The 25,569-nt window shown below is 40.3% G+C and overlaps 1 protein-coding gene across 2 annotated transcripts in view; it reads left to right on the top strand.

Moving 5' to 3' along the window:
* The first annotated feature begins 280 nt into the window (after positions 1–280).
* The window catches only part of smurf1 (SMAD specific E3 ubiquitin protein ligase 1), a 45,829-nt gene continuing 20,540 nt past the window's right edge, over positions 281–25,569 (top strand). For both annotated transcript variants that reach the window (XM_007247810.4, XM_007247809.4), the window contains exon 1: positions 281–548. In XM_007247810.4, coding sequence (XP_007247872.1) covers positions 494–548 — 55 coding nt within the window. In that variant the 5' untranslated portion in view covers positions 281–493. The remainder of the gene's footprint in view (positions 549–25,569) is intronic.

Below are 25,569 nucleotides of genomic sequence, written 5' to 3'. Positions count from 1 at the left end.
AAAGAAAAAAATCATATTCATGTTCGTAAAGTTTTAAGAGCTCAGAAATCAATATTTGGTGGAATAGTTTTCATGAATCTTGGCATGTTCTCCTCCACCAGTCTTACACACTGCTTTTGGATAACGTTTTGCCACTCTTGGTGAAAAACTGTATATCAGAAAAAATATTGTAAGAAACACGCACGCTCCCCTACTGTAGTTACCTACTCTGAAAAGCCGAAGCGGCGCGGCCACGCGCTTCCTGTGGGCGAGCACGTACTCGCCGTAGTGGAGTGACGTCAGGACGCCGTTGAGCTCGAAAATGTTAGCGTATGTAGTTAAATCTGGAGGCGACGGGAGGAATCGTTAGACGGAAATAATATCAATTTTCCGCCGAGAAACGCCCGAACAAACGCCGCACTCCTGGATTGAGCGGCTTTAACCGCGGGCTGGGCTTCGGGTGAGCGCCTGGGGACTCTGCTGGAGGAAGTTTGGGCGATATTTTCGAGGAGGGATGTCGAACCCGGGGACTCGGAGGAACGGGTCAAGCATTAAGATCAGACTGACAGGTAAAGCGCTTCGGCGGGGAGCTGCGGGTGTGCGGGGTTCGGCTCTACGGGGTTTATTTGACGGCAGTTTGTGTATAAAAAGGCTACAGTTGGTCGTGTCGTGCTTCGTGGGCTGCTGAGTAACCTAAATGGCTCTCTAACTGAATCCCTAACATATCCGGCTAGCGGCTAACATAGCGGCTAATGCGGGCTAGCGGGCAGGCTGAGCCCGGCTTCAGACGGACGGGGAGCGAGCGTTAGGTTAGGTTAGCTAACTAGCTTAGCATAGCTACGGTTAGCTTAGCTAGGTTCGCTAACGTTAACTGGCTGTTGGTAAGGAGATCAGATGGTTGGGGTCGGTCTGCAGGCTTACTGAGTGATTTAATTCGATAATATGATTAATATTAATTTATATCATGTGGTTTATAATGTGTAAGTTAATTTGTTTAGCGCGTTAAACTCTTAAACAGTATAGTAGGGTTGAATTCGCTGCTCCCAGTCTGGAAAAACGGTCGCTCTTTTATCAGCTAGCCGCTGAGATGAGCTGAGTTTGGCTGCCTGGTACTTACGGCGATTTCTCACCGATTTAAGTAGTTAGTTTGTTAACTATATTAGTCGAGTGTTAAGTTTTAAACAAGGTTAACTTAGCTGTTTCAGTTATTCAGCTTGGTTTGTGGATAAAAGCAGTGTGTAAGACTGGTGGAGGAGAACATGCTAAGAGGCATGAAAACTGTGACTAAAAAACAGGGTTATTCCACCAAATATTAATTTCTGAGCTTCTAAACCTTTATGAATATGAATATATATAACTTGTTTACTTTGCGTTTCTGCCAATAAATGCTCTAAATGATTATATTTTTATTTGGAATTTGGGAGAAATGTTGTCTGTCGTTTAAAGAGTAAAACAACAATGTTCATTTTACTCAAACATATAAATAGCAAAATCAGACAAACTGATTCAGAAACGTATTTGTCTCTAATTTATATTTCTCTCTCTAGTTTAACTAAAAACCGTTAGTTATAGTTATTCAGCTTGGTTATGGATAATAGTCATGCAATTTAGCAGCTTGCAGAGCAGCTTCTAGATAGTGATATTACTGTTGGTTTAAACGTGAGTGTAAAATTGCACTCTGCAAGTAAGCAAGAGCTTTGTATTAAAGTTGCTCTAAGCTCTAGGTCCTCACTCAAGAAAGCACAAAGAAAAGATCTGCAACATCCAACATTTTGTTATCAGCTTTTTTTTTTTTAAGTTGCTGAAAGTTACAAATATTCAGCAAAACAAAGTGCTCCGTTTAAGTCCTGTTTAAGTGATGTATATAGAGGCACATCCTTTATTCCTCTACCTTTTGCTTTAGGAAGGTCTAAAAATGTTAAATACATTAAAATTCTAGCAGAGACATGATGCAACATTTGTCCAGGGCTATTCTAGAAGTATTGTGATCCAGTGTTTTCTTCCACCCCTAAAAATGACATTATCATGTTTGTACTAAGGTTGCTGAAAGTTACAGACACTCAGTAAAGCAGTGTGTCTCCAGGAAGTCAACTTAAAAAAAAAAGTCAGAATCATTAAGGAGCCTGATGTCTAGGGTTTAGCCAGATTAAGAACAGTGGAAATGGTGTCTCCTCTTCTCTGGGTTGTTTATAGCACTATTGTCAAGGCCACAAGAGAGTCATACTGTCTTTGCTCCCATCTTTCCAAGAATTTGGCATTTATGTTTTGAGAATTTGAGCGTTAGATTGAACACAAACAAAGTAATTTGAAGATTTTCGGGGGCAGTTTACCAAACAGGCATTAAGCCTAGTCTTGGACTGCACAGCATTTAAATAGAGATTTTTCATTGACAGGAAAAAAATATTGTAGGCTTTTGCTTTATTCTTTTCTGGGAAACTGATCTGTACTGATCTAGTGAAGATGGAATGGTTTTACTGACTCTGTCTGTGGTTGCTTTTGAGTATGCAGCCACATTTATGAGCTTTGATTACAGTTAAAAGACTAACTGAAAGTTACACTCGACAATGCTGACTTTTTTATAATCCAGTCGTGCATTATGTTTAAGTAATGGATCTAGTGGAAAACCCCTTATTTCTCTTTCCCTTTTGTTTTGATGGGGATAACAAAGTGCTATCTAGGGTTTCACCACTTTAAGAAAAGTGCAAGCTGTGAGGCTGCTGTTCTTTTACCAGATTGCCTAAAACACTTTTCTTTAGGGCCACATTAGAGCTGTACTGACTTTTTAGTTGTGATAGGATTAGCTACATTTTAGGAGAGTTTAGCCCTATATAGCCCAGTAGGTTTAAACCAAACATAAAATTTCATGATGAAAAAATTTCTGTTTATGTTGCTAAAAGTTACAGACACTCAACAAAGCAATGTACTCCAGTGTCCAATTGAACATTACGTTTATCAAGTAATCAGGGTCTAAAATGTCATAAACCCTAAAGATCAGGATATCTCTTGGGGTTTAGCCAGATTAAGAACAGTGGAAGCTGTGACTGCTGTTCTCTAGACCGCTTATAACACTTTTCTCAAGTCTAAGTCTGAGCTGTACTGTCTTTGCTTACATCATTTCATAGAATTTAGTCATGAATGGGAGTTCTGCTGTATGAGAGCATAGCAGTGAATCTTACTAAATCACTGTAGGGTAAACCTGAACATTCAATTTCATTGGAAGCTTTCTGTTAGTCACATGAAGTTATAGACACTCAACAAAGCCCAAATATCCAGTTAAACGTAATTTTAAATTGACGAAACAAATGTTAGATAAATTAAGGAACATGATGTCTAGGGATCAGTCAGATTAAAAACAGTACAAGCTGTGGCTTCTGTTCTCTGGATTGTTTATATCAGTTTCTTCAAGGCTAGAATAGAGCCATATTGTCGTTGCTTCCGTATTTTCAAGGAATTTATCATTTGGAATGTTTTGGGAATTGGGTTTTACACAGTCATCTAGGATGTTAGAATGGGGGAGATTGGTGAGAAGTACTGACAGAGGAGAGGATAGCACTGTGGATACTTATATTATTGCATATTAAAACTGACTGTAAAATTACATTATGAACTAATGCTCCTTAATCATCCAGTCGTGCATCCTGTTTGAGTGATGGATCTGTTGGAAAGCACCTTATATTAGTCAAGTAAAGTCTAGTTGGTCACATTGAAATCAGACATGATATTTAGGGTTTAGCCAGATTAAGAAAAGTGGAAGCTTTGGCTGCTGATCTCTAGGTTGCTTGTACCTGTTTTTTAAGGCTGTATCTGAGCTGTATTTCGTTGCTTCTATCATTTTATGGAATTTGATCATGAATTGGTGTTCTTACTAATATTGTGTCTTACTTATATCGCTGTAGGTTAAAACTGAACAAAAATGTCATTATAAGCTTTGTTTTATGTCAAAGAATGTTTGATTTTTGTGTTCACACTTAGATTTACACATAAACCATACGTCAATAATGAATATAAACTGGCTGCATAGCCAGATCTAATGAAATATTTAAAAAAATCTAAATTGCTCTTAGAGATCTATATTTGAAGATGAAATGTTTTGACTGGATGTTGTTTAAAAACTTGTTTGAATTGTGTTTTAAGGATTTGCCTGGCAAGTCATATGTTACATTAATCTCAGTATGTTGTAATTTCTTAAAAAAAGTTTATTTTGCTTTGTTTTCTGTCTAAGAAACATGGTGGATGTGCTTTTATTTTTTGCAAACACGTGACCCTTGTTTTGAAGCAGAATAATTTTGTTGTCCCATATGAAGACCATTGTTTTCTGAAGTGTTTAGGGCACAGTGCTTAGAGAGTACAAAACAGTGCTTTGTTCCACCCCCAGAAGGAGCAGACAGCATGGAGGTTTGAAGAAGATGTGTAGATGTGGAATCTTCACATTTTGGCAGTGTTTTAATGGCTTAGTTTGGGGAAAAAATGTTTAGATGTGTTTGTTAAACCTTTTAATTGACCAAATTTGGTGTCTGGAGCTGTTTTTTTGTACTATAATGCAAAACTAATCAAATGGCTCTTTTTGGGTTTCAAAAAAAAAAAAAACTTAAAGTGCTATTTTTGATTAACAACCCATTAAAACCATTCAAAATCATTAAGGTCTTTCTTTTTTTAGGGGTGAATGGCTAGTCTGTCTGTGAGTGTGTCTTAACAGGACAGTTTTTGGTAGTCGTTTCTCTATGTTATGGCTTTACGCCATCTCACAGTGTTGACATTTAACACCTTTTACACTTTTGTCTTCTGTCTCCCCCCACCTAGCTTTAGTCTGCAAGATTGTGAATGCATTGTATTGCCTTTGACCATCAATGAGGGGTCATATAGAGGGGGAGAAGGGCCCAGTGTAGATTGTGGAGAGCTCTGCTGTGTCCAAGACGCATTCCTCCACAAAAGGGAAGATGGCTGAAAGGCTGAATTGTAGTGTTTTCCTATGATTCCTGTCTCCCACAGGCACACAGAGCGTCTGTGGTGTTTAGTTTTTTTTTATTCTGTATGGGATGTAAATTTTACAGTTACTGACTAGGATGGGAGAATGCAGTGGCTGTGAGTACAGCAGTATTTGGATAGGTGTTGCACAAAGGAAAAAGGCATTTCCCCTGCTTTGGAATCTGGGCTGAATTGGCAGAATTGCCTGAATTCCTTGGGCAGCTGAGTGGATTTTATCGTTCCTTTTCTCTGCTGTCTTTAGGTAGCGTAGGGGTTTTCCCACAACAGGAAGTATTAGATTATTTTATTTATGTATTATGTATTTCCCAAATGTCTTTACTTTCTTTTTTTGTAGGGTTGAAATATTGTCCCAGAAGGAATTGCAAGCTTGTAATCTTTTTTTTATACCACTGATATAATGAATAAGTACTGGTATAATAATGCAATCACACCATTTTAAAGCACAATTAACGTTTGGTAATTAGGATTATTCATACATACTTTTAATATCCTGAATAAATAAAACTAAAGGAGCTAAATAATTAAAACTATTTACTTTTTATCAGAACTCTCAAGGCGTTTCAGGTAAAAACGCACCCAAATCGCTAACCTTGCTGAGGAAAGAACACCGGAGTTGATTTGAATAGGATTTGTGGCCACAGCCTTTTCTGCGAAAACATGTGGCCCTGAGCCTGAGGCAGCTGTGAGTAATTTCATTACAAGTAAAAAAGGAAATCCTGAAAAAAATTCCTCATTCTATTGTGTTTCCCTCCGTCTCGCTTTTTGGTTTCATTCCTGAAGCAAGCGGCAGCAGCAGCCTAGACTGTGTATTGGTGGTCTAAGAGGTCAGAATAGTGATGAGGTAAAAAAAAAAAAAAAAAATTGATCAAGACCTGGGAGATACAGTATAAAAAAAGAAAGAAATGCAGACAGCTGGAAAAACTACAATACTTTTAAATAATGTCCTATACTGCGTTAGAACTAATTATGCTCTCTATATTGAAATGGACAGTTGGATCAATTATATAAGCACTGACGATAAAGTAAATTGTTGACATAGTAAGGAAATGTATCGCAATGCGACAAAGTATTGTCATATTGGCCAGCTGTAATGTGATTACAGTAGTGTTGATGTTTTGACTGTGAAGGCGTTTAGTGTGGTGTGTTTTCTACTGCGCCCTGGAGTGGATTTCAGCCCTGGGGTTGGGGGATTAATGGGGCGGTTCCTCAGCTATTGTTGTGTTAATGTACTAGAAGGCCTAGATGCAGCTATGTGGGAATGTAAAGCCGTGCTTACCAAAACATTCTTAAAGCTTCCCTCTCTCTTTTCTTTCTCACGTGCCGGGAACAAGGAAGTACAGTAAGCTCCTAATCACTCAAACTTGGTAGGAGGGATAAAGCATCGTGGCTTGCTTGTCGCTGCTAAACAGCTGTGTTTACCTTAATGTGCTAGCCAGATGCTGGTGCCTGTGACTTAGACCTATAAAGACACCACAGCACTTGGAAGCTGTTTTTTAATCCTCTGATGAATGGCACGTGGTTGTTGCAAACAGGATGACTTCAGACGATACACTGGAAAGATAGTATTTATTGATGGCTCCTTCCTTTGGTCATTTCCCTGTTCATGTCCAGATGAGCAGAAGAGTTAAGATGACATTTCTATAAACTCTTACGAATATAGGTGCTTCATGTTCTTCCTTGAGATATGTTGTAGAATACAGAATTTTGATTAAGAACCTTTTAAGGGTCTAAGAATGATGTAAAGAGTTCTTTACAAATATAATCTTTCCAGTCACAATACTCTTATTACAAACATGTGGTCTCCTTTACCAACAATCTTTAAATTCAGTTCCATTCAATTTTATTTCTATAGCACTTTTTACAACAGAAGTTGTCATAAAGCAGCTTTACAGAGAAATACAGGTCCACGCCTCTTATAAGCAGCATCACAGAGATGCCGATTATTGTGGTGACAACAGTGGCAAGGAAAAACTCCCTTACTTTAAGAGGAAGAAACCTTAGGAGGAACCAAGACTCAGTCAGTGGAACCCATCCCCCTCGGGTGGACCCGCTGAGTACAAACAAATAACAGAACAAAACAACAGTACAGAGAAATAATGTGGAGCTATAGCTAATGTAACATGCACTAATTTATGAATATGAAAAGGTTGCGGACAAATAATGGATAATAGAGAGCTATAGCTAATGTAGAAACAGGCTGTGTATACACTACACAGTAATACTCATAATTATAATACCTTTAGCTTGCAGATTGATTTCTTAAACTTCCTTTCGATGCCTCCTTTCCCTCCTCCCAGTGTGAATTGGAGCAGGGAAAGTGCCTGCAAACAGCAGGTTTAAGTTCATTTTTATGGTATAGTATAATTTAATTAAATGTGTTCAGCTTCACTTATCACACTTGGTATCAGTTCACTACCTCTCCACAAACTGTTTTCCAGCTGAAATATACAAGCTGAGAAGTGCCCGCTAAGCTAGCTTTAGCTTCTGTTTGTTTCTCTGTGTAAGTTTCATTCACATATGACTTGAGTAGCACTGCTGAAGTACATTTGGCAGTATATAGCACTGCTTAACATATATGCATGATAAGAGTAGCACTGCTAAGGAAAATGTGTTCAATAGACACATTGTCAATCTCACGTAGGCTGGCTGTTCCTGTTTTCTCAGGAACTAATTTCAAGAAAGTTCTTAGAAAGATACTAGTGACTGTAGCCCTTAGTTCTTTATAGAACCAGAAGTGATTCTTCTGTGGCGTCGCTCAATAAACCACTTGAAGCACCTTTATTGTTAAGAGTATAAAATAGCATTCTTGCGTTGAATCTAGTGTCTAGTTTTGGGTCGATATTGTGTGTTGTTGCCATTTAATAGAGTTTTGAGTGTAATGAGAAATAAGGAAGGAAGGAAGAAAGGGAGACTGGCCTTGTGGTGTCATGCTGAAACCTCTATGTTAATAATTATCTCACTCTGTTGGCTGTCTACCTTTCTAAAACGTGGATAGAGTTGGACTTTTGTTTGTAGGCTCTCTGGATGCCAAACTAGTGTTTAATCTGAGCTGTGCCTGGCCAGTTTTATAAAAACAACATTTTTGAAATAGCTGTACTTCCCTGTGAAATCTGTTTTCTTTTGTTCCCAAATTACACTGTTTCTTTATTTGTTTTTTCTTTTTATATGCCTTCCTTTTGTGCACATTTTAATTGCCAAGGTGGCACTGCAGTTAAAAACATTGTATTTTATTTAAATACATTTTGATTAGGACTACACAGTATATTGTTTCAGCATGGATATTGCAATGTACGCAAGTGCAAGGGCTTAAATTACATGTTTAAAAACATTTTTACTGCTTAATGTAAAGAAAAATTCTGTCTTCCCATTTTACATGATAATATACAGTTTAACAAATATATCTGCCCAATATTATTTGTTTTACTCCCATCATTAATGGACTGATTGCATTATTTAAATCTTAACATGTTGGACCATCTAGTGAAATTTGGTGAAAATTCTTGTATTCTTCAATAGTGCCACATTTATATTACAGAACAGCAGCATACTGCAATGTACAATATTGTGCAGCCCTAGTTTTGATTGACTTCAAATAAGCCAAATATGTTTATTGAGTTGTAGAAATGCATCCACAGGGAAGTAACTCTTATATGGATTACTATAATTTCCTTCATGTTTACAGTGTTTAATAGTGCTGTAAAGCATCACAAATTTTACAGTTCAGATTGAATGATTTTCAGCACATCATAAAAAGGGGGTAAAATGTGTGAGTAATTTTAGGTTCTAGTTTGAGCTTTTAGTTTAGTGCATCTGTTTTTATGCCTCAGTCTCAGGTTTTGTTTTTCTGTGTCCCCCCCACATTGCAGAAATCACAGCCCTGTAGCTGTATTGATTAGTTGACTTCACAGTGCAGACATGACTGATTTTGAGCGCAATCAGCTGGCAGTTTGGCAGTGCCCCAGTACTCTTGTCTATTTGCACACTTCTGGTGCTCCTCTAGTGAGCTTCACATTTAGTTTCTGAGACAGTGTGTGTAAAACAGTGTATTTAAAAGCCTATTCTGTTGTGCGAGAGCCTTTTCTCAAATGTCATGGTAATGTAAGTGCTGAGATTATGCAACCTATTATTGCTTCACTTCCATTAATGATCTCTTTGATGCAATTATTATAATTTATGGTTGGTTGATCCTGTGTAATGATAACGTGGCCTTTTGAATTAATCTGAGAAACTGCTGCATAAGGCTCTGAGTCTGATGGAGAGTAAAATGAAGTTTGGTAATATTTTTGTTTACAGACAAACAAATGCAGCGAAACACTGCATAGGAAGAGTTTACATGCTGTATATGCACAGACTATACATGCTTAACATAAGCAAAAGTTTGGATACACCTGGTAAATAGTTTTTTTTTTAATAAAAAATGAAACAATTCTCAATAAATTAACTTCACATATTAGATTATATATTACATATTAGGTAAATTATTTGTGAAATTTAACATTAAAAAAATATATAAAAAAACAAACAAAATTGATATAAAACGTGCCTTTACGTTTGCACATGCCTCATAAATCTTTGTCTCCCCTAAAAGTGTGAAATTCAGCAAATAACCTTAAACTATGCTTTAGAATGTGCATAAGTAGAGGGTGTGTTTTATTTTAACTTAGAAAACCAAGAATTACATGACCAAGAATTTGACTATAGGCGACCAAGCCTTCGCATTATACAGTACTTATCTGTATGTATTGTTGATCTAGTATTAAAAGCTAGCCCAGTAATTATATGGTAATTATGTTCCTTTTTTTTGAAAGTGTGTGCTCTAGGGTTAGGCTTGGTAATGAGCCACTTTGTAACTGGGTCACGATAAGCAGACAATAACTGTTTGTTTAAATTTACATTATTGTTTGAGCCAGGTATGAGGTATTCCAAAACATACTTGTACCACTCTGCAGTTTGGCTCACTCTGTTCATGTTGAGACGGTAAATATTTTTGCCACAAACGGTCGTAAATAATTTCCCAGGTTGACCGGTTGTAAAGCTGTGGGCTGTTTTTTTATAGAAGAAGCTATGAATAATGTATAAAACCTTTGATTTTCACATATCCCATTTGGGATGATTAAGGTAGTAAAATGGAAACAAGCCCTTCAGGACTGTTTCCACACCTCGGGTTGGTTTACATTTGGAACTTGTTGCTGACCGCTTGGTGGACTGGCTATTAAATGGATGTTTAGTGTTATTAGGCTGTTTTCTGTCTGGCTTGTTATTGTTGGGTGGGATTCAGTGCTGCTGGATGCTGCCTCACATAGGCGTTAGTTGTTGTGACTCTTGGTTGGTACATGTGCTTATTTGAATTTGTAGGTTTTTTTTTTTTTGGGTAGTGTTGTACAATATATAACAAAAGTCCTATATTAGTTTATGCTCCTCGAAGGTTTATGGGCACCTGGCATTGCTGATTTATTTTTTTTGCCCCAGGCTAAAAAGTAATTTAGTGAGTGCATTCACTGTGGACTCTACCTCACTCTACCTCTAGCTCGTTGTGTCAGGTGTTCACCGCACCTGTCCTACTCGTTAGACTAATCACAGAACTCGTTACCTGGAAAAAAATTTGCTCAGCTGAGCTTTCCAAAAGGCCCATTTAGGCCATTTAACTGTGACACTGTTGTTTTATTGAATTAGAATAATGGAGAAACCGTTTCATTGAATTAGAATAAATGCTCGAATTTTTGTTTTCTGTGAAGAGTGTTCACTGTGCAGTATAAAGTCAGGGTTGAGTAGAATTTCTAAGTTGTAAAATCAATCATGGGTAAGCAGCGCGACCTCTCAACCGGAATAGTGGCTCAAATTCAAGCCAATCGCCAACAAGGCTTGACCCAAACTAAAATTGCTGAGCAGCTCGGCATCAGCCAGTCTTCCGTCTGCAAAGCTCTCAAGAAAAACTGCAGCAAGCGCACCAACTGTTCCGGCGTCCGAAAAACCTCTGCTCGCGACAACAAGCAGCTGAGAAAGATCGCAGTCAGCAACCGGTTCAAGTCCACTTCCGAGCTCACCGACTTGTGGAACAAGCAGACCGGTGCTGACGTCTCCAGATCAACCACTTACCGTCGTCTGTGCGAACTCGGCTTCAAATCTCGCGTTCCAGCAGTAAAACCGATGCTGAACAAGAAACAAATGGAGAAACGGCTGAAGTGGGCCAAAGAACACGGCGAGTGGACTGCTGAAGACTGGCAGAAAGTGGTCTTCAGTGACGAATCACGCTTCTGCATCTCCTTCGGTGACCAAGGTCCTCGTGTCTGCCGTCGTGGTGGCGAAACCTACAACCACGAGTGCGTGAAAAGATCCGTCAAGTTTCCCCAGAGCGTTATGGTCTGGGGATGCATGTCCGCTCGAGGTGTAGGGAAACTCTGCTTCCTCAAGAAGACTGTCAATGCTGCCGTATATCAAGATGTTCTGGAAACGTTCCTGATTCCGACTGTTGAGGAACAGTTCGGCGAAGAAGACTTCATATTTCAACAGGATCTTGCACCGGCTCATGCGGCAAAGTTGACCAAAGATTGGTTCACTAAAAAACAGCTTGAAGTTTTGGCATGGCCGGCCAACTCGCCTGACCTCAATGTCATTGAAAACCTTTGGGCCATCGTCAAGCGGAAAATTCGCGACAGAAAGCCTACTACGCTGGACCAACTGAAGCAGAACATCGCAACTGCCTGGGAAGCTGTGAGTGCGGAAACTTGCGACAAGCTGGTCAAATCGATGCCGCGGAGACTTCAGGCAGTCATACAAGCCAAGGGGGCAGCCACAAAATACTGAGAAAGTGATGATTGTAATTATAATAAAAATTATTCTAATTCAATGAAACGGCTTCTCCATTATTCTAATTCAATAAAACAACAGTGTCACAGTTAAATGGCCTAAATGGGCCTTTTGGAAAGCTCAGCTGAGCAAATTTTTTTCCAGGTAACGAGTTCTGTGATTAGTCTAAAGAGTAGGAGAGGTGCGGTGAACACCTGATTTGCTTTCTGCACAAAAAATGCATTCAAAGAATTTCATGATTGCACTATTTCAAATTATTCTAATTTGTTGACCAGCACCTGTATGTGAATATTCTTGATAACAAAAAACAATCTGATTTATTAAGCAGCCCACATTTTTTGGGCTATTGCTGTCTGCATGGTTTACTGGCCATTAAACGGACGTTTAGTATTATAAAGTTTTTATTCTTGCTATTGTCAGGTAGGCTAAGGTCAACTGGCTGTGTGCTCATGATGTTTTGTTGCCATAGAAAGACGTAGGTTGTTGTGACCCTTGATTGGTACATGTGCGTATTTGTGTTCGTAGGTTTTTTGTTGTTTGTCTGATCCAGGATCAGATTAAGCTCTGTACCAAATGGCTGAGAGATGGCAAAGGTAGGCTCGTGCCAGGTTCCTGGAAGGAACAGCAACTGGGTAAGTGGCAGAACGAAATAGGCTTAGAGCTTGAAAGGGTGCAGAGCTGGGGAATCCTGCTAATTCTGTAAACCCAGTCAGCGCTACAGTACCACATGCCGTCTGATTCCCTGTGTTTCTCTCCCTCTCCTGCTCTTTTGCTCCCTCAGTCACTCACCCCATCCCACACACAGATAGGTCAGGTCCTGGGGAGTGTGTTCATGTTCATGGCTGTGTAGGCATCCGGAGCATGCGGTCGGCTCTGACGTCCCTCTGTGTGATGTTCAATCCAGCTGGCGGTAATTATGTACTCTTCAGTGACTGTCTGCGGCACCGTTCTCCGTAAACTGACACTATTGATCAGTCCTAGGCCGTTACCAGGCCTGTGTAAATAGATGCTGCTTTAGATTTGGACGACAGTAAGTAGAGGAGGAGAGTTACAGGCTGGTTGATAGTCACGGGACAGAGTAGGAAGTATAGTAAAGCATCATTATTCAGTGGAGATTAGTACCTCGTTAATAATTAATACATTATTATTTGTTTGGTATATGTAGATTATTTTTCCAGTTATGAAAACTCTTAAATAACAAAAAAAAATGCCTTAACTTTGCCATTTGGAACAAAAATGTGGCAAAAAACGTTTATGGATATATTGGTGAGACCCTGGAAATATTAGTGGACTAATGAGCTAGTGGCTGAACTCCTGCATTAAATATTGCTTATATCTTTTAGCCACTGACACCAAATAATGTACTTATATATACTAATGTTTAATCACAGATGCTGAATAAAGATTCTGCACTGATGTTTGATGCTGCAGGGATTTCACACTGAAACTTGATCCCAGACAGCTTCTCTTTGTCACAAATTCGATAAAATCATCTTTAAACAAATGCAGTTATTAAATGGTAGTTTGTTAAATTGTTTAAACTGTGTTTAACCAGTCTGGTGTACAACAAAAAACACCGGCAAACATTTTGTTACAGAGAAAGCATGACAGTATGAAAAACGTGGATACTGCCCAAGCATAAATTAGTCCTTTTAATAAAAAAAACCTTTGTGAGTAATTTGATTTTATTTGAAAAAGTTTACAGTTACAAAGCTAAAATGTTTTTCTTCTTTCTTGTTTTTAGATAACACAGCTCAGTTGGTGGTTCTGTATTGAATGTGCAGTATTTTGCCTGATTCACTTTTGCCTGCTTTGCGACAGCATCAGTTGTTAAAAGCGCTATACAAAAAAATTTGATATGATTTTGAATAGGAATTGTACAGTACCCCACTAGACTGTGCCGTACTATAGAGCGATTGTCCGTCCTTATGAAAAGCAGAAGTTTTAATGATATTCAAGCTTCTAGCCATAACACATTTTTTTTGATAGATCAAAGGTGTGCTCATGGTGTATTGTGTTTGAGTGTAGCTCTTGTTCCGTTGCGTGGAAGGATATTGTAGCGTTGTAGGCGTGTTGGAGGGCCACTCTTCACTAGATTAATGTCTCTGCAGTGCACTGTGGAGAGCAAGGATGAGAACAGCACACAGAACCTGCTGAAATTTGTCCGTCTCGCTGTCTGCATTACAGTCCTCAGCCAGCGTCAGCTGACGTCTGGATCCGAGCGTTGGCTAAAATCGCCTCGTTTCAGAATCACAACATCTTTATCACGCAGCAATTCTGCCGTCGTGCCAAATAAACCGTGCCAGATGTGTTTCTGCGAGCGAGACTGCTGCCCTCCCCTGCAGGCATGCGTGAAATGCTCTGTTTGTGTTTTTTAGACGCCGACCAAATAGGAAAAGTGCAGCCAGCCTGTTTGACCACGGCCGTGTTGACTTTTGTGAAGTGCTCTGAAAGATACCCTCTCAGGCCTGTGGATGTGAACGGTGGGCTGCAGACACTGCCGTGTTGTTGTCCGGTGCTGGCTGCAGCGCTGTGGGGCCTCCAGACAGGATGAAGTGCTCATGTTGAGATTTCAGCCTCTCTCAGCAGCCTGGCTGGCTCCCGCCCTGCGCACCTCATCTGGATTTAGGTTACTGCCCAGTGCTCAGAGGTCAGCCCCCCGCCTGCCCAGACCACCCCTCCCTCCACCAATTAGGACACACACGGCGCATTAGGCTGCATTTTTTCCCTGCTGTTGTAAACAAGAAAAGCTGTGTGCAGGGATTTTGCACTCGCTCAGATTTCCCGACTTTGTTTCAATTCTGTGTTTCATATTCGCAAACGGGACAGAAAACTAGGCCAGTTTGATTCCCTCACCCCACTCCACTGTTCACTCGCTCGCTCTTTCTCTCTGTCAGTACTATCTCATCCGCTGTCATCACTGCACAGAGCAGTTCTTCATCTGGGTCGTCCGCTTTGAGTAGTATGCACTGTAATAAGCGAACTCCACATGCTTGTCGTGAACTGAATCAGCTAAAGGGCACATTTTCTGTGGAACAGCTGATATAATTTTCTTCCCTTGTCTGCTTGTGTTAATTCCTACAGGTCCCCCTCATGTTTGTTGTTGGAATTCTGGAACTAATTCGCTTACTTCATTTGTCCCATTCCAAGGCAGACTTACCAAGAGCTAATTTTAGGGAATTTGTTTATACATGTGAAAAAAAGTAGGATTTTGTTCTTTAAAGTGCAGATATCTAGTTTCAAAAGAGGCAGCTTATCTAGTGCTAAAATCTCCATCATTTTGATCGTGATTCCTTTTTCTTGCCAGCTGTTGCTGTTGTACTTCAGGTTGTGGTTAAATGTTTGCTGTCTGCAACATTTGTCGTTTTACATGGTTAATTGCGTTTGTTAGCTCTGCTGGGCTGAGTGATGGACTTTTGATAGTAAAATCCAGTTAGTGGCATCAAAAATGTACTCCTTCCAAACAATGAAAGTTCTACGAAAACAAGTTTAAGTCAGATATTGTAAAAAAAAAAAAAAGCTAGTTTAAATATTGCATCACACAGAGCAATACACGTTATACACACTCTTATGAGGTTCTGCAGACTTGAAAGAGTGTTGTAGTTCTAGCTAGCAATTAAACAAGAAACTGCAACATGCTCTAAGTGAGGAGTCTCTCACAAAGTCCCTGTGATCTTTATCTTGATCGGATCTCAGGATTGGCTAGTTTAGAGGAGTATTAGCCAATTACAGGTTAGATATATTGGCTCAGATAACATAATTAGCCATTGATATAAAATGGCTCATGTATTATGGTTAGTCATTGAAATGGTTAAACTGTAAACCTGATCAGGTCAAGCTGTTCTAGCGAGCAGGCCAAGAGGAGACCACAGGATGTGTAAAGAAGCCTAACAACCCTAAAATATCATCATCATGAATGCAAGTCAGCCAGGCAGCCAGTCAGTCAGGCCCAACATCAAACAGGCAGGCATATGTTCAGCCTCCAGTTGCTGTGTGTGTTTGGAGCCGGCTGGACCCTGTGATTAATTTGCAGTGCGACGAAACCAGGATGTCCTTTTCCACTGACACCATCTGAGTAAACGCATTGCATTGGTATGTGCTCACAGCCTGCTGCCGTAGTAGTAATACTTTGGAGTTGCGTTGTTTTCCTCCTTCTTCCGTTCGCCCTCAAGGTGTGTCTCAGGTTTCCCTTCTCTTTTGTGGCCTAACACCAGAACTCAGTCTGGGTGAGTCAGTGCAGGGGAAGTCTGCCTGGCTGTGGCTCTTCCGGGAGAAGCTCCCATCCCAACACCTCTTGCAGTGGGCCTACTGACCCGCCTTTTCTCAGCCTGAGGAAATGTCATGTCCAGTCATGCACGCGTGGACGTGTGGCGCTCTTAAATAGCCTCCCGACTGACAACGCTCATTTGCACGCTGCTGGATGGGAATGTATTTTTAAAAAGCCTGCAGCTCCTGTGCTGCTTTGGCGACCTTACAAAATGGCTCCCTTTAGTGTAATCTGTGTGACTCCGGTCGAGGGTTTTAGAGAGAGGGAGAAAGAGAGGGAGACGCGCACACACAGAGAGAGAGAGATAGAGATGGAGGAACAGAAGATAAGCCCACAGAAAAGCTCATGGATATTTCATATTTTCACTGGGGGGCCCCAGCAGCTTGTGTTTCAGCCCCTGCGTTTGCCGGGGCTTAAGCTGCCTGCGTGGGATCCGACCCCTTCTCATATCCGCCCGGCCTTCCTGCTGCTGTAACTCAAACCTGGGCTCTGTTTGAGGGACTGGGGCGCATGCAAGCGAGAGCGCGTCTCTGGTTCTGGCAGAGATAGGAGAGGAACTGAGCAGATGAGGCCCAGTCGGGCAGGCGGCACTCCCGTGCCACTGGCCGTTGCTCCATTTGGCCTTGTCATTCACGCACGGCAACAGTGGACTGATAAGGTTGCAGAAGCTGGCGCTGGAGGGATGGGGAGATTACTCTCTCTACCCAGCCAGGAGACCTGTCTTATCTCCTCTCCCTCTGCACTGTTAGGCTCATAGCATGAGCAGAGCGGCTGCAGTTGCTGCTGCTGCTCTGCTCATACCAATGATAAAGGCCAGGGGTTAAGGGGTTTTGACTTATCCCTGTGGTATTTCCCATTGGAATCCATTGTCTTTTTTTTTTCACTTTACCAGCTTTTTAACATTTTTTATCAACCAAATTGCTGCACAAGCATTATGAATCATTATCCCTTTTGCTTAGTTTTTTTTATTTACACCCTCTTGTAATGTATGCGCACTGATTACTCATAACATTGATTAATTCTTTATTGTGGCACCTGTTAAGGCGTTGGCTATATTGGGCAGCAATAGTGAACAATCCGTTCTTGACATTCACATGTTAAAAGCAGAAAACATAATCCTTAAAATATCAGGCAGGGCTTATAGTACCACATGGAACCAACTTTAACTTGCATCACTGTCTGTACGATATAAAAACCTAGGATGAACCATGGCTTTTGTGTACTGTTACTCCGCTAGTCAGTGATGATATAATTGTTGCACAACAAGCAGGTTAATTTAGTGAATTGGATGCAGGGATAGGGAGATTATTCCCTCTACTACCCAGCCAGGAAAACGGCCTTATCTTGTCTTCCTCTGCACAGACAGGCTCACAGTGACTGCTGTTTTTACTGTTGCACTGTTTGAATACTGTACTTGAAGTCGATAATTTGAGCAATATAGTTCCTCTCCCTTTTTTCTGGGGTAGACGATGCGGCAGCGCAAATAGTATAGATGACAGTAAGTAGCTGCATCATACAAGGTTACTTGGTACACTCATTTAACTGCAATGTAAAACCAAGACTGAATCAAGTGTATAGTAACACATGACCCATTGTTCTGGAATAGATTTGTTGTGATGCTGCATTGTCACTTTATTAGTGGCAAGAAAAAAATCATGATAGTACTTTTAGATACATTATTGCAACAAATCTATTCCAGAACACATGACCCATTGTTCTGGAATAGATTTGTTGCAATAACGTATCTAAAAGTACTATCATGATTTTTTTCTTGCCACTAATAAAGTGACAATGCAGCATCACAACACAAGTACTCATTTACTTTTTAAAGATCTAAGAATGTTTATATTTCAATTCCATTGTAGAAATAGTTTTATTAATAAAAATGTTTTTAATAAAATAAAAACTATGTTGACTGTGTGGCATACTGTACACATATCAGCTTATACACATTAATGGGCTCTTCTTGCCAAGTAAACACAATAGGTATTATTTAGGTCACCAAAAACTATTGAGGTTATGTAAATATATATTTAATGATAAGTCGATAATGTTATTATTGTGAAGGGCCTAATCTGGGCCTTGTGTAAAACGCCCTAAGAAACTACACCTGTTATGTTTTTACACATTCAGAGAAATCCGCCATTAATAACAAAGCCTGTGTGTTCACTGTCTATGGCACTGCTGATAGTAAAGAAAGAATTGGTTAATCATGATAAAGTTTCTGACTGGAGTAGGGAAGTTCTCACACTTTTTTTTTTTTTTGATCAGGAGTTCTTACCCTGAGAGTTTTGTACGTTTCGTGAAGTCTGAAAGCTGTTTTGGCCCCGGGAGCAGAATATTGATATCTGTTCCTTCTGAAATCAGTTGTCTGAGATTCACTTTAATCTGAGTCTGGTGCGGTCTGCTGCATGTCTAAATGCTATTGGTTCTTTATGCTATCTGCAGGCTTATGTGATTGGCACATTTAGTAATGTGATGCTTTAGCTGGTTGCATTATTTCTCTATCCATCTGTATATCCTAATAAAGTTGAACTGTGATCGGACTGGAGTTGAGGGTACTGTAATGAGCTCAGCTTTGTGGTGTGAGTGCTGTTTCTGACAGCACGGTGATCAGTGCATGTCTCATACTGGCCTGCAGGGAAAATCTTCTTTCTTTTAATACAAGAAGAATGACTGCTGGTTTGAAGGAACTTCTCCTGCATGGTGAAATGCTGAGCATCCCAAATGTACTGCTCAAGTCTTTGTAAGGCTGAAGCAAATGTTTTAAGCTTTTGCGAAGTTACATGCAGAAAAGTGATTGGTGGAATTGGAAATGTTCTACGGTTCCCATGGTGGTTTTGTGTGTAAAAACTAACCAACAATAATGATCCCCTTTCCTTAAAACAAACCCAAAATTGGTACTGGCTGCAGACTCACTTATTTGGGTCAAGTGTGAAAATGACCTAAGATACTGAGAAGGACATGACACTCCTAGTTCAACCAATATGATTGATTAAGTTGCTGGTCTGAATGATGAGTGCATTATAGTGAAAGCCCGCTCTGCTCACATGCTTGCACTCATGTAGAGTACCAGGGATCTAAGCTGTTACCTAATAAACTAAGCCCTTCATGTTCCCTTAGGGAACTGGAATGAAGTTGCATGATGAAGTCAGGCGGCAACATGACCATAACTTGGAATGGACGCCTCTTCTGAACCTCCCCCAGCGGCTCCCTGCACAGCAGCCCAGACACTGCATAGTGTCTCAATAAAGATCAGCAGGCTAAATTTAGAGCAGAAGGCAGTAAGTTACAGTGAGGTGGTAGATGGGTTTGAGAGCAGAGTGTATGAATGGCGAGACTTCCAGCTGGGGCTGAACTCCTGTTTGTGGGCCCTGTTTCTGCTGGCCAGTCCAGCGTAATTAAATGGTTAAGTCTGATCTCCCATGCCTGATAACGCCATAGCAGACTGTTTGGCCTCCACTCAGAAAGGCTTAATAAAAGCAGATGGGGAAGAATGTTTGGACAGACCTGCTGGCCGCTGGATGTGTGATGGCCGAATAATACTCCTATTTTTGCACATATGCATGCCCTGTACGTATGGTTTTCTGAGTGTTTGTGTGTATTGCACGTGTTTGTGTGTGTGTGTGTGTGTGTGTGTGTGTGTGTGCGTGTGTGTGTGCATTTGGGCAGCATTAACTTGGAACATGTTGTCCATGTTTGCTTTGCCATTCGCTCACTGAGAAGACAGGAGGAAAGCAACAAGAAGAGCTCTGTTTAAGGTCCCAGCTGCAGTCTGTTCAGCCTGGACGAAAAACTCGCTTGAAGGAATGTTGCCAGATGTTTGAGGGGTACTGGACAATATCTTGTGCGTCCCTATTTCTGAACCTGATATTTTCTTTCTATCTTCTTCCACTAGCTTGCATTAAAGCTGCATCTCGCTTTAGGCTTTGATATCAGTGCCAAAATGGATTGAGTTAGAACAACTTCAGTTCTTTGATACAATGATTGACTTTTTCCCTTCCCTTTTTAAATTATCTATCAGTTCCTTTTAAAAAAGCTTTAATGTTTTAATATGTGCACAGAAATACACACTCTTAACAGATGACTCATGTTTTGTGAAATAACCACTTTTTAGAAATGTTGTTGTTTTTTAGGCTAGAACTTATTCCACACAACACTAGTGGCAAAACCCTACTAACACACAGTACTAGTGTACAAATTAAACACATGTTCTTAGTTAATGTGGCAGTTAATCACTTGTATTCAGATAATTATTGGAGTAGCAGTACAAGTAAATTTGGTTGCTGCTGTGGTTCTCCTATGTGCCAACACTTGGGTTTTAAATGTGTTTTTTGACAATCTGAAAAGCTTAAAGCAGCATCCTGGGTTCCTCCTTGCACATGGGGAGTGTAACTCTTTTACTTTTACTACACTGCTAAAAATACAAATCACACTTTTGTACAGAAGCAGCTTTTGAAGTGAAAGAAGCATGTGGTCTGAGGTAGAGTAATGTCATAGATGCATGGTGGTAGTGGAATTATATCGATTTGGCCAAACTTTTAAACCAATACTTGCTAATGTATTTATTGTAGGCTGGAACACTGCTCTTGCTAATAGCACTTTAGACAATTCTGTTCACTTGGCAACCTTCTTTTACATCTCTTGTTTCTAGTCACACAAGAACAGGCTTTTATATATGTGAATTACTATGCAGGTCAAATAACCATTGCAAAAATGTTTAAATCTCTGAAAAAAAAATTGGTGCTTTATATCAGTGACACTGTGACCTTGTTTAAATTTGACACTACCTGGCTCTTTTTCTGTCTCTGTTCCAACCTGTTACACCTCACTCACACCAAAGTACTGCCAGGGTTTGGAGCACTCAGCTGTTGCGTTTTTGCACTCTTTACTTTTTGTTCTACATGCTGGAAGGAGCCAGTCTGAGGTAGTTTGTGTAAAGGTTTTTTTTTTTTAATCCATATCATACACCTCTAAATTGTATGATGTGTACATGAGCAATGTTTAAGACCCTCCCAAGCTCAGGGTTATGGATGATGGGAGTGTCAGAGAGGGAGAAATAGAAATGGGAAGAATGGGAGGAATTCACCCCTTCCAGCATTATTTTTATTGGCGTTTTGATTCTGACCTTTGGCGTCTACCTCACTAGCATCAGCTCTGGAGCTCTGACAGCTCCGGCTGTCTAATAAAACCTCCTTCTTGTTGCAAAGTTTCTGCCGCCTTTGTTTCCATGGCTACAGATGTGGTAAGGCAGCGAGTATGGGAGGCGAGGGTGACTTTTCCGTGCTGCTGGAGTCTTTGAAATAGCAGGTATATGTAATTTTCATTTCTCCTCGGCTGCTGAACCGGAGGGCAGAGGCACAGCTTAATCATATGAGTGGACTTTGATCTCACGTTCATTACTTATGCAGTGTGGCTCTTCCAGTTAATCCACTGGTTGCCTCAGTAACCGTTATTGGGTGTTGATGGACTGCATGGTGGACGCGGGAGATGGAATGTGGTATCCGCGCTCTCTCTCACACTCTGTCTTCCTCTTTTTTTTTCGCTCTCACACACTCTCTCTCTCTCTGTCTCTGCCTCTCTCTGCCCCCCCTACTACTGTGATGAAGCTCAGGTCTAATGAGGTGTTCCCTACAGTGAGGGCTGTAAAAGGTGGGGGAGGTGAAGAAGGTGTGTGATGTCAGGCTTGCTGCAGTATTTACAGTTTTAGTGACTCTTTTTCTCTCTCTCTCTCTAGCCCCTCACCCCTTCCTCTCCATTTCCACGGCAGTACCGCTGTGGCATTTTCAGCAGGGCTCATTCTTCTCCAGATCGTTCGCTGCCGGATCATAAATTGGACCCAAGGCCAAGGCTGTACATGAGTCTCACAATTAGCGGCTCCTGTTGCTTCGTGATTAACATTCAGCAGCAGTGCAGCCTCCTAACACAGCCTAGCTCCTCATTTGAATTACAGATGGCACTTTCTCTCTTTATGCTTGTGTACAGCTGTAGTGTCAGAGTGGGTATGGCCCCTTACAGGGGCTGAGGGAAGCTCTGTGCATGTGCTGCTGCTCTACAAGTGCTTTTTACTTAAATGGTTATGTTTTAAAGAAAAAATATTAATTACTATTATAATAAGCTGGAGTAGTGAAGGTCACAAAGTGCAGTAGTGTCACTCTACATTGACGGCCTGTCTTTGGAGATCACTGTCAAAAGCCTTGGATTAGAGGTGGATCAGAGCGACTGCCGAATGATCGTCAGTGTCTAGCAACCCCTGACCAGTTATGTAGCTGTTATGTAGTGATTTCTATATTTAACAAGGATACAAGACACAGAGGGGGTTTCTGTGATCTCAGTCATAAGAGTGGCAGAAAATCCCATATTACTAGGATAAATGTTTACTCAGAAATGTATAAGAATGGTTAGAGCTGGTAGAAATGCTACAGTAAAGGCTAATTCATGCATCTGAGCTGGACGCACCCTATGTATTGCGCAGCGGCAATTGGTCTGACCTTCTCGTCTTTGCAGTTTATTGCTGACTAGGGCTGCATGATATATCACATAGTACACATGTGCAATAGTCACATCGCAGTACGTGCGATGTCACTAAAAGCAATTAAACAATCATGTCGCAATGTATTGATTCTTGACACAAGAAGCAGATACACAGTGCTGTCTCTGTGTCTGTGTAAGTGCCAGGCTGCTGCTGCTTAAGAAGCGCAGGAGGAGGGGGAGAATGAGGGGGAGAGTCAACATGAGCAAACCGCATGGCCTCCATCCACATGGGTGGGCAGGTGCTTGTAATTGCGCTTGTCGAAAGCTGTGCACCTCAGTCCAGCACAGTTTTACGCAGATATTTCCAATTAGAGCTGAATTCACACTTTTAATTCCTGAAAAATGCTCTTATTTACCTTATAAAAAGCCATTTAAATGGCTGATTAAAGATCAGATTACTGTTCTTTTGATGTTTTTCTCGGGGTTTTGAGAGCTCGGTTCTGAATCCGGACGTGAGGCAGCGTGCAGGTGGGCCCCACCTGCACGCTGCCTCACTGGTGACGTCATGGGCCCTGCATTGTTTAATATTGCGATGTATATTATTAAAAGAACATTTGCAATGAAAAAAACTCTAATATTGTGCAGCTCTATTGCTGGCCATGTGCATCCCTTCATAGCCACAATAATTTACCCATTTAATGCACCATTAAAAAAAAAAATCTTAAACTGCCTTCATTAAAACAAGTTCAGTTTTCTTCAGTGGCTTTCCCATTAACCCTGCTTGAAGCAATTAGTATTTTTTTGGATGTGGTAGATTAGGATATTCACAACAGGAAAACTGCAGTTTCTGCAGGAATTGCATGACACAGTCATATTAACATGGTCCAGAATCTCAAATAAATATTTCAAACATCTAAAGCTTATTTGAAAGCAAGGGGAGTCCCTACCCAGTCTTAATGTGGTGTTCCTCATGAAGTGCTAGGTGAGTGTATAAGCATCTGTGTTCACTAAGCTAAGTTTATTCACAGTACAGCATTTTTTCAGTTTACTCCCATTCTGTCAGTTGCGTCTCTGGTCTCTCTGCTTGCATCTCGTTACACATCTTAGACGCATTTTAGGATTGTCGTCACACCCTAGAGGAGGGTCTCTGCGTAATCTGTATACATATCTTTGCGTCTAGTGCCCAAAATAGAACTAAATGCCACATGAATCTAAAGAGATCTTGTAAGGACAAAACCTCAGAAATGATCCTATATTGCATGTTGTTCAAACATCATGCATCATTAATATAGTTTCTTGTACAGATTCAAACCTGAACAGAAAAAAAAACTTCCCTACTTTTCTTTACATTGCCATGGCTACACCACTTTCTCTGATTCACCCACACACTCCTTAACAAACAGAGAATTTGATATTTTTTCAGCCTTTTCTGAATTTTAAGCTTTGCTGTAAATATTTTACATAAATTGTGGGGTTGTATTATTGATGGATACACAAAGATTAGATAATCAGTATTAGCCAGCAGTGAGCATTTAAGGTAAAAACAGGCAAAAACAATTTTATCAGGACTTCCATTGATGAACATGTAATTTGTGTGTAATACATATTATGATTACACCCCTAGATTAAGTTTTATTTTTGTTGTAAAGGATTCAGTCTGTTTGAATTAGTCTGCATCTTCACGTTTTCTGCTCAAGTAACCTGTGGTTGGACTGCCATCATGCTCACAGAGTGATTTATGTTTTGTATTTGAATTATAAATGAGGTTTCATCCACTACTGACAGATCTTTTCATAAACATATCCACTGGTTGTCATTGTAGTAAACACTAGGCTATTAAGTGACTGTGTGTTGTTTTTATACTGTGCTGCCTGAATCCAGTCAGGAATTTCAGCCTGCATTAATTCCTGTAGTAACTGTACCATGCTTGCAAGTGCGGGAAATGTTGGGTATTGTGTGGAAGTTATGTTTCATCTTGTCCAAACTGTTGTATGATCTACTGGAAAGAAGGCCTGCTTGTGGTAACATGCACATTATTATTTTAGCAGTGGCTTTTAATAATTTAATTCCAGTTCCTGAAAGAACTCTACATTTAATAACAACAAATGGTCTGCATGAAACTGAAACTGCTATACAGGTTTGTCAGCTATTTAATCTATTGTCTGTAAATCCAGCTGTCTTGACTGCTGGCTGATACATCTCAGCAGGGTGCATTTTAAATAAAAGACTCAAAGCGATCAGAACGCATGTATTACTACTTGTATCTGTGCAGGGTGGGCTGGAGAGGAATCCACCAGATCAAAACCACCTCAAACACTTGGGCTAGCTCATGATTACATAAAGGCCACAATAGATATCTGTACCTACAAACTTCTAATAATTGATTTCACTAATGTATGTAATACATCCTGTAATGAACATTAATCTGTGTTGGATAATGTAAATTAATTATATTAAAATATATTTAGAAAATCATCACCGTTATTAAAACATTTCTTATTGTGATATATATTTATATCAAGTTATTTGTCCACCCCTTGGGAGGGTTAATATGAGAGGAAAAGGTTTTTGTGCAGTAATCAGCCATATACTGTATTAATTGACTTCTTTATTGACCTCAAGTCTCCATAAAGACACTATGTCAAAATGTTTGTGCACACATGGTATGGCCATAAAAGAAGGCTATAAAGCCCCGCAGCATTGAACTGTCAAGCATTGGAATGTGTTCTATGGAATACTGGTTCACGGTTTGATACTTTTGGGATCAGGTTGGATGGTAAGCATCCACTGATCTTGCTAAAGACAATCAAATCCTCACAGCAATGCTCCAAAATCTACCGAAAGGCCATTCTGGGACAGTAGGTTCCAGTAATTAAGTTTATTGGACTCTTTTCCATATAATGTTTTATGTTTTTGTGAACAGCTCTGTGTGGTAGAGTCCATTGGCACACATTGGGCTCCTTAATACCACTCAATCATTCCTTGAAAGCCATAGCTATTTTAAACCCTTGTTCTACTAACGGCTACTCACAGAATGATGCACGTCAAGCAAGTTG

Source organism: Astyanax mexicanus, chromosome 3 (assembly GCF_023375975.1).
Source record: "Astyanax mexicanus isolate ESR-SI-001 chromosome 3, AstMex3_surface, whole genome shotgun sequence".
NCBI classification, from domain to species: Eukaryota; Metazoa; Chordata; class Actinopteri; order Characiformes; family Acestrorhamphidae; genus Astyanax; species Astyanax mexicanus.
The sequence above is the reverse complement of the archived record's forward strand: the minus strand, read 5'-3'. Positions and strand labels throughout refer to the sequence as shown.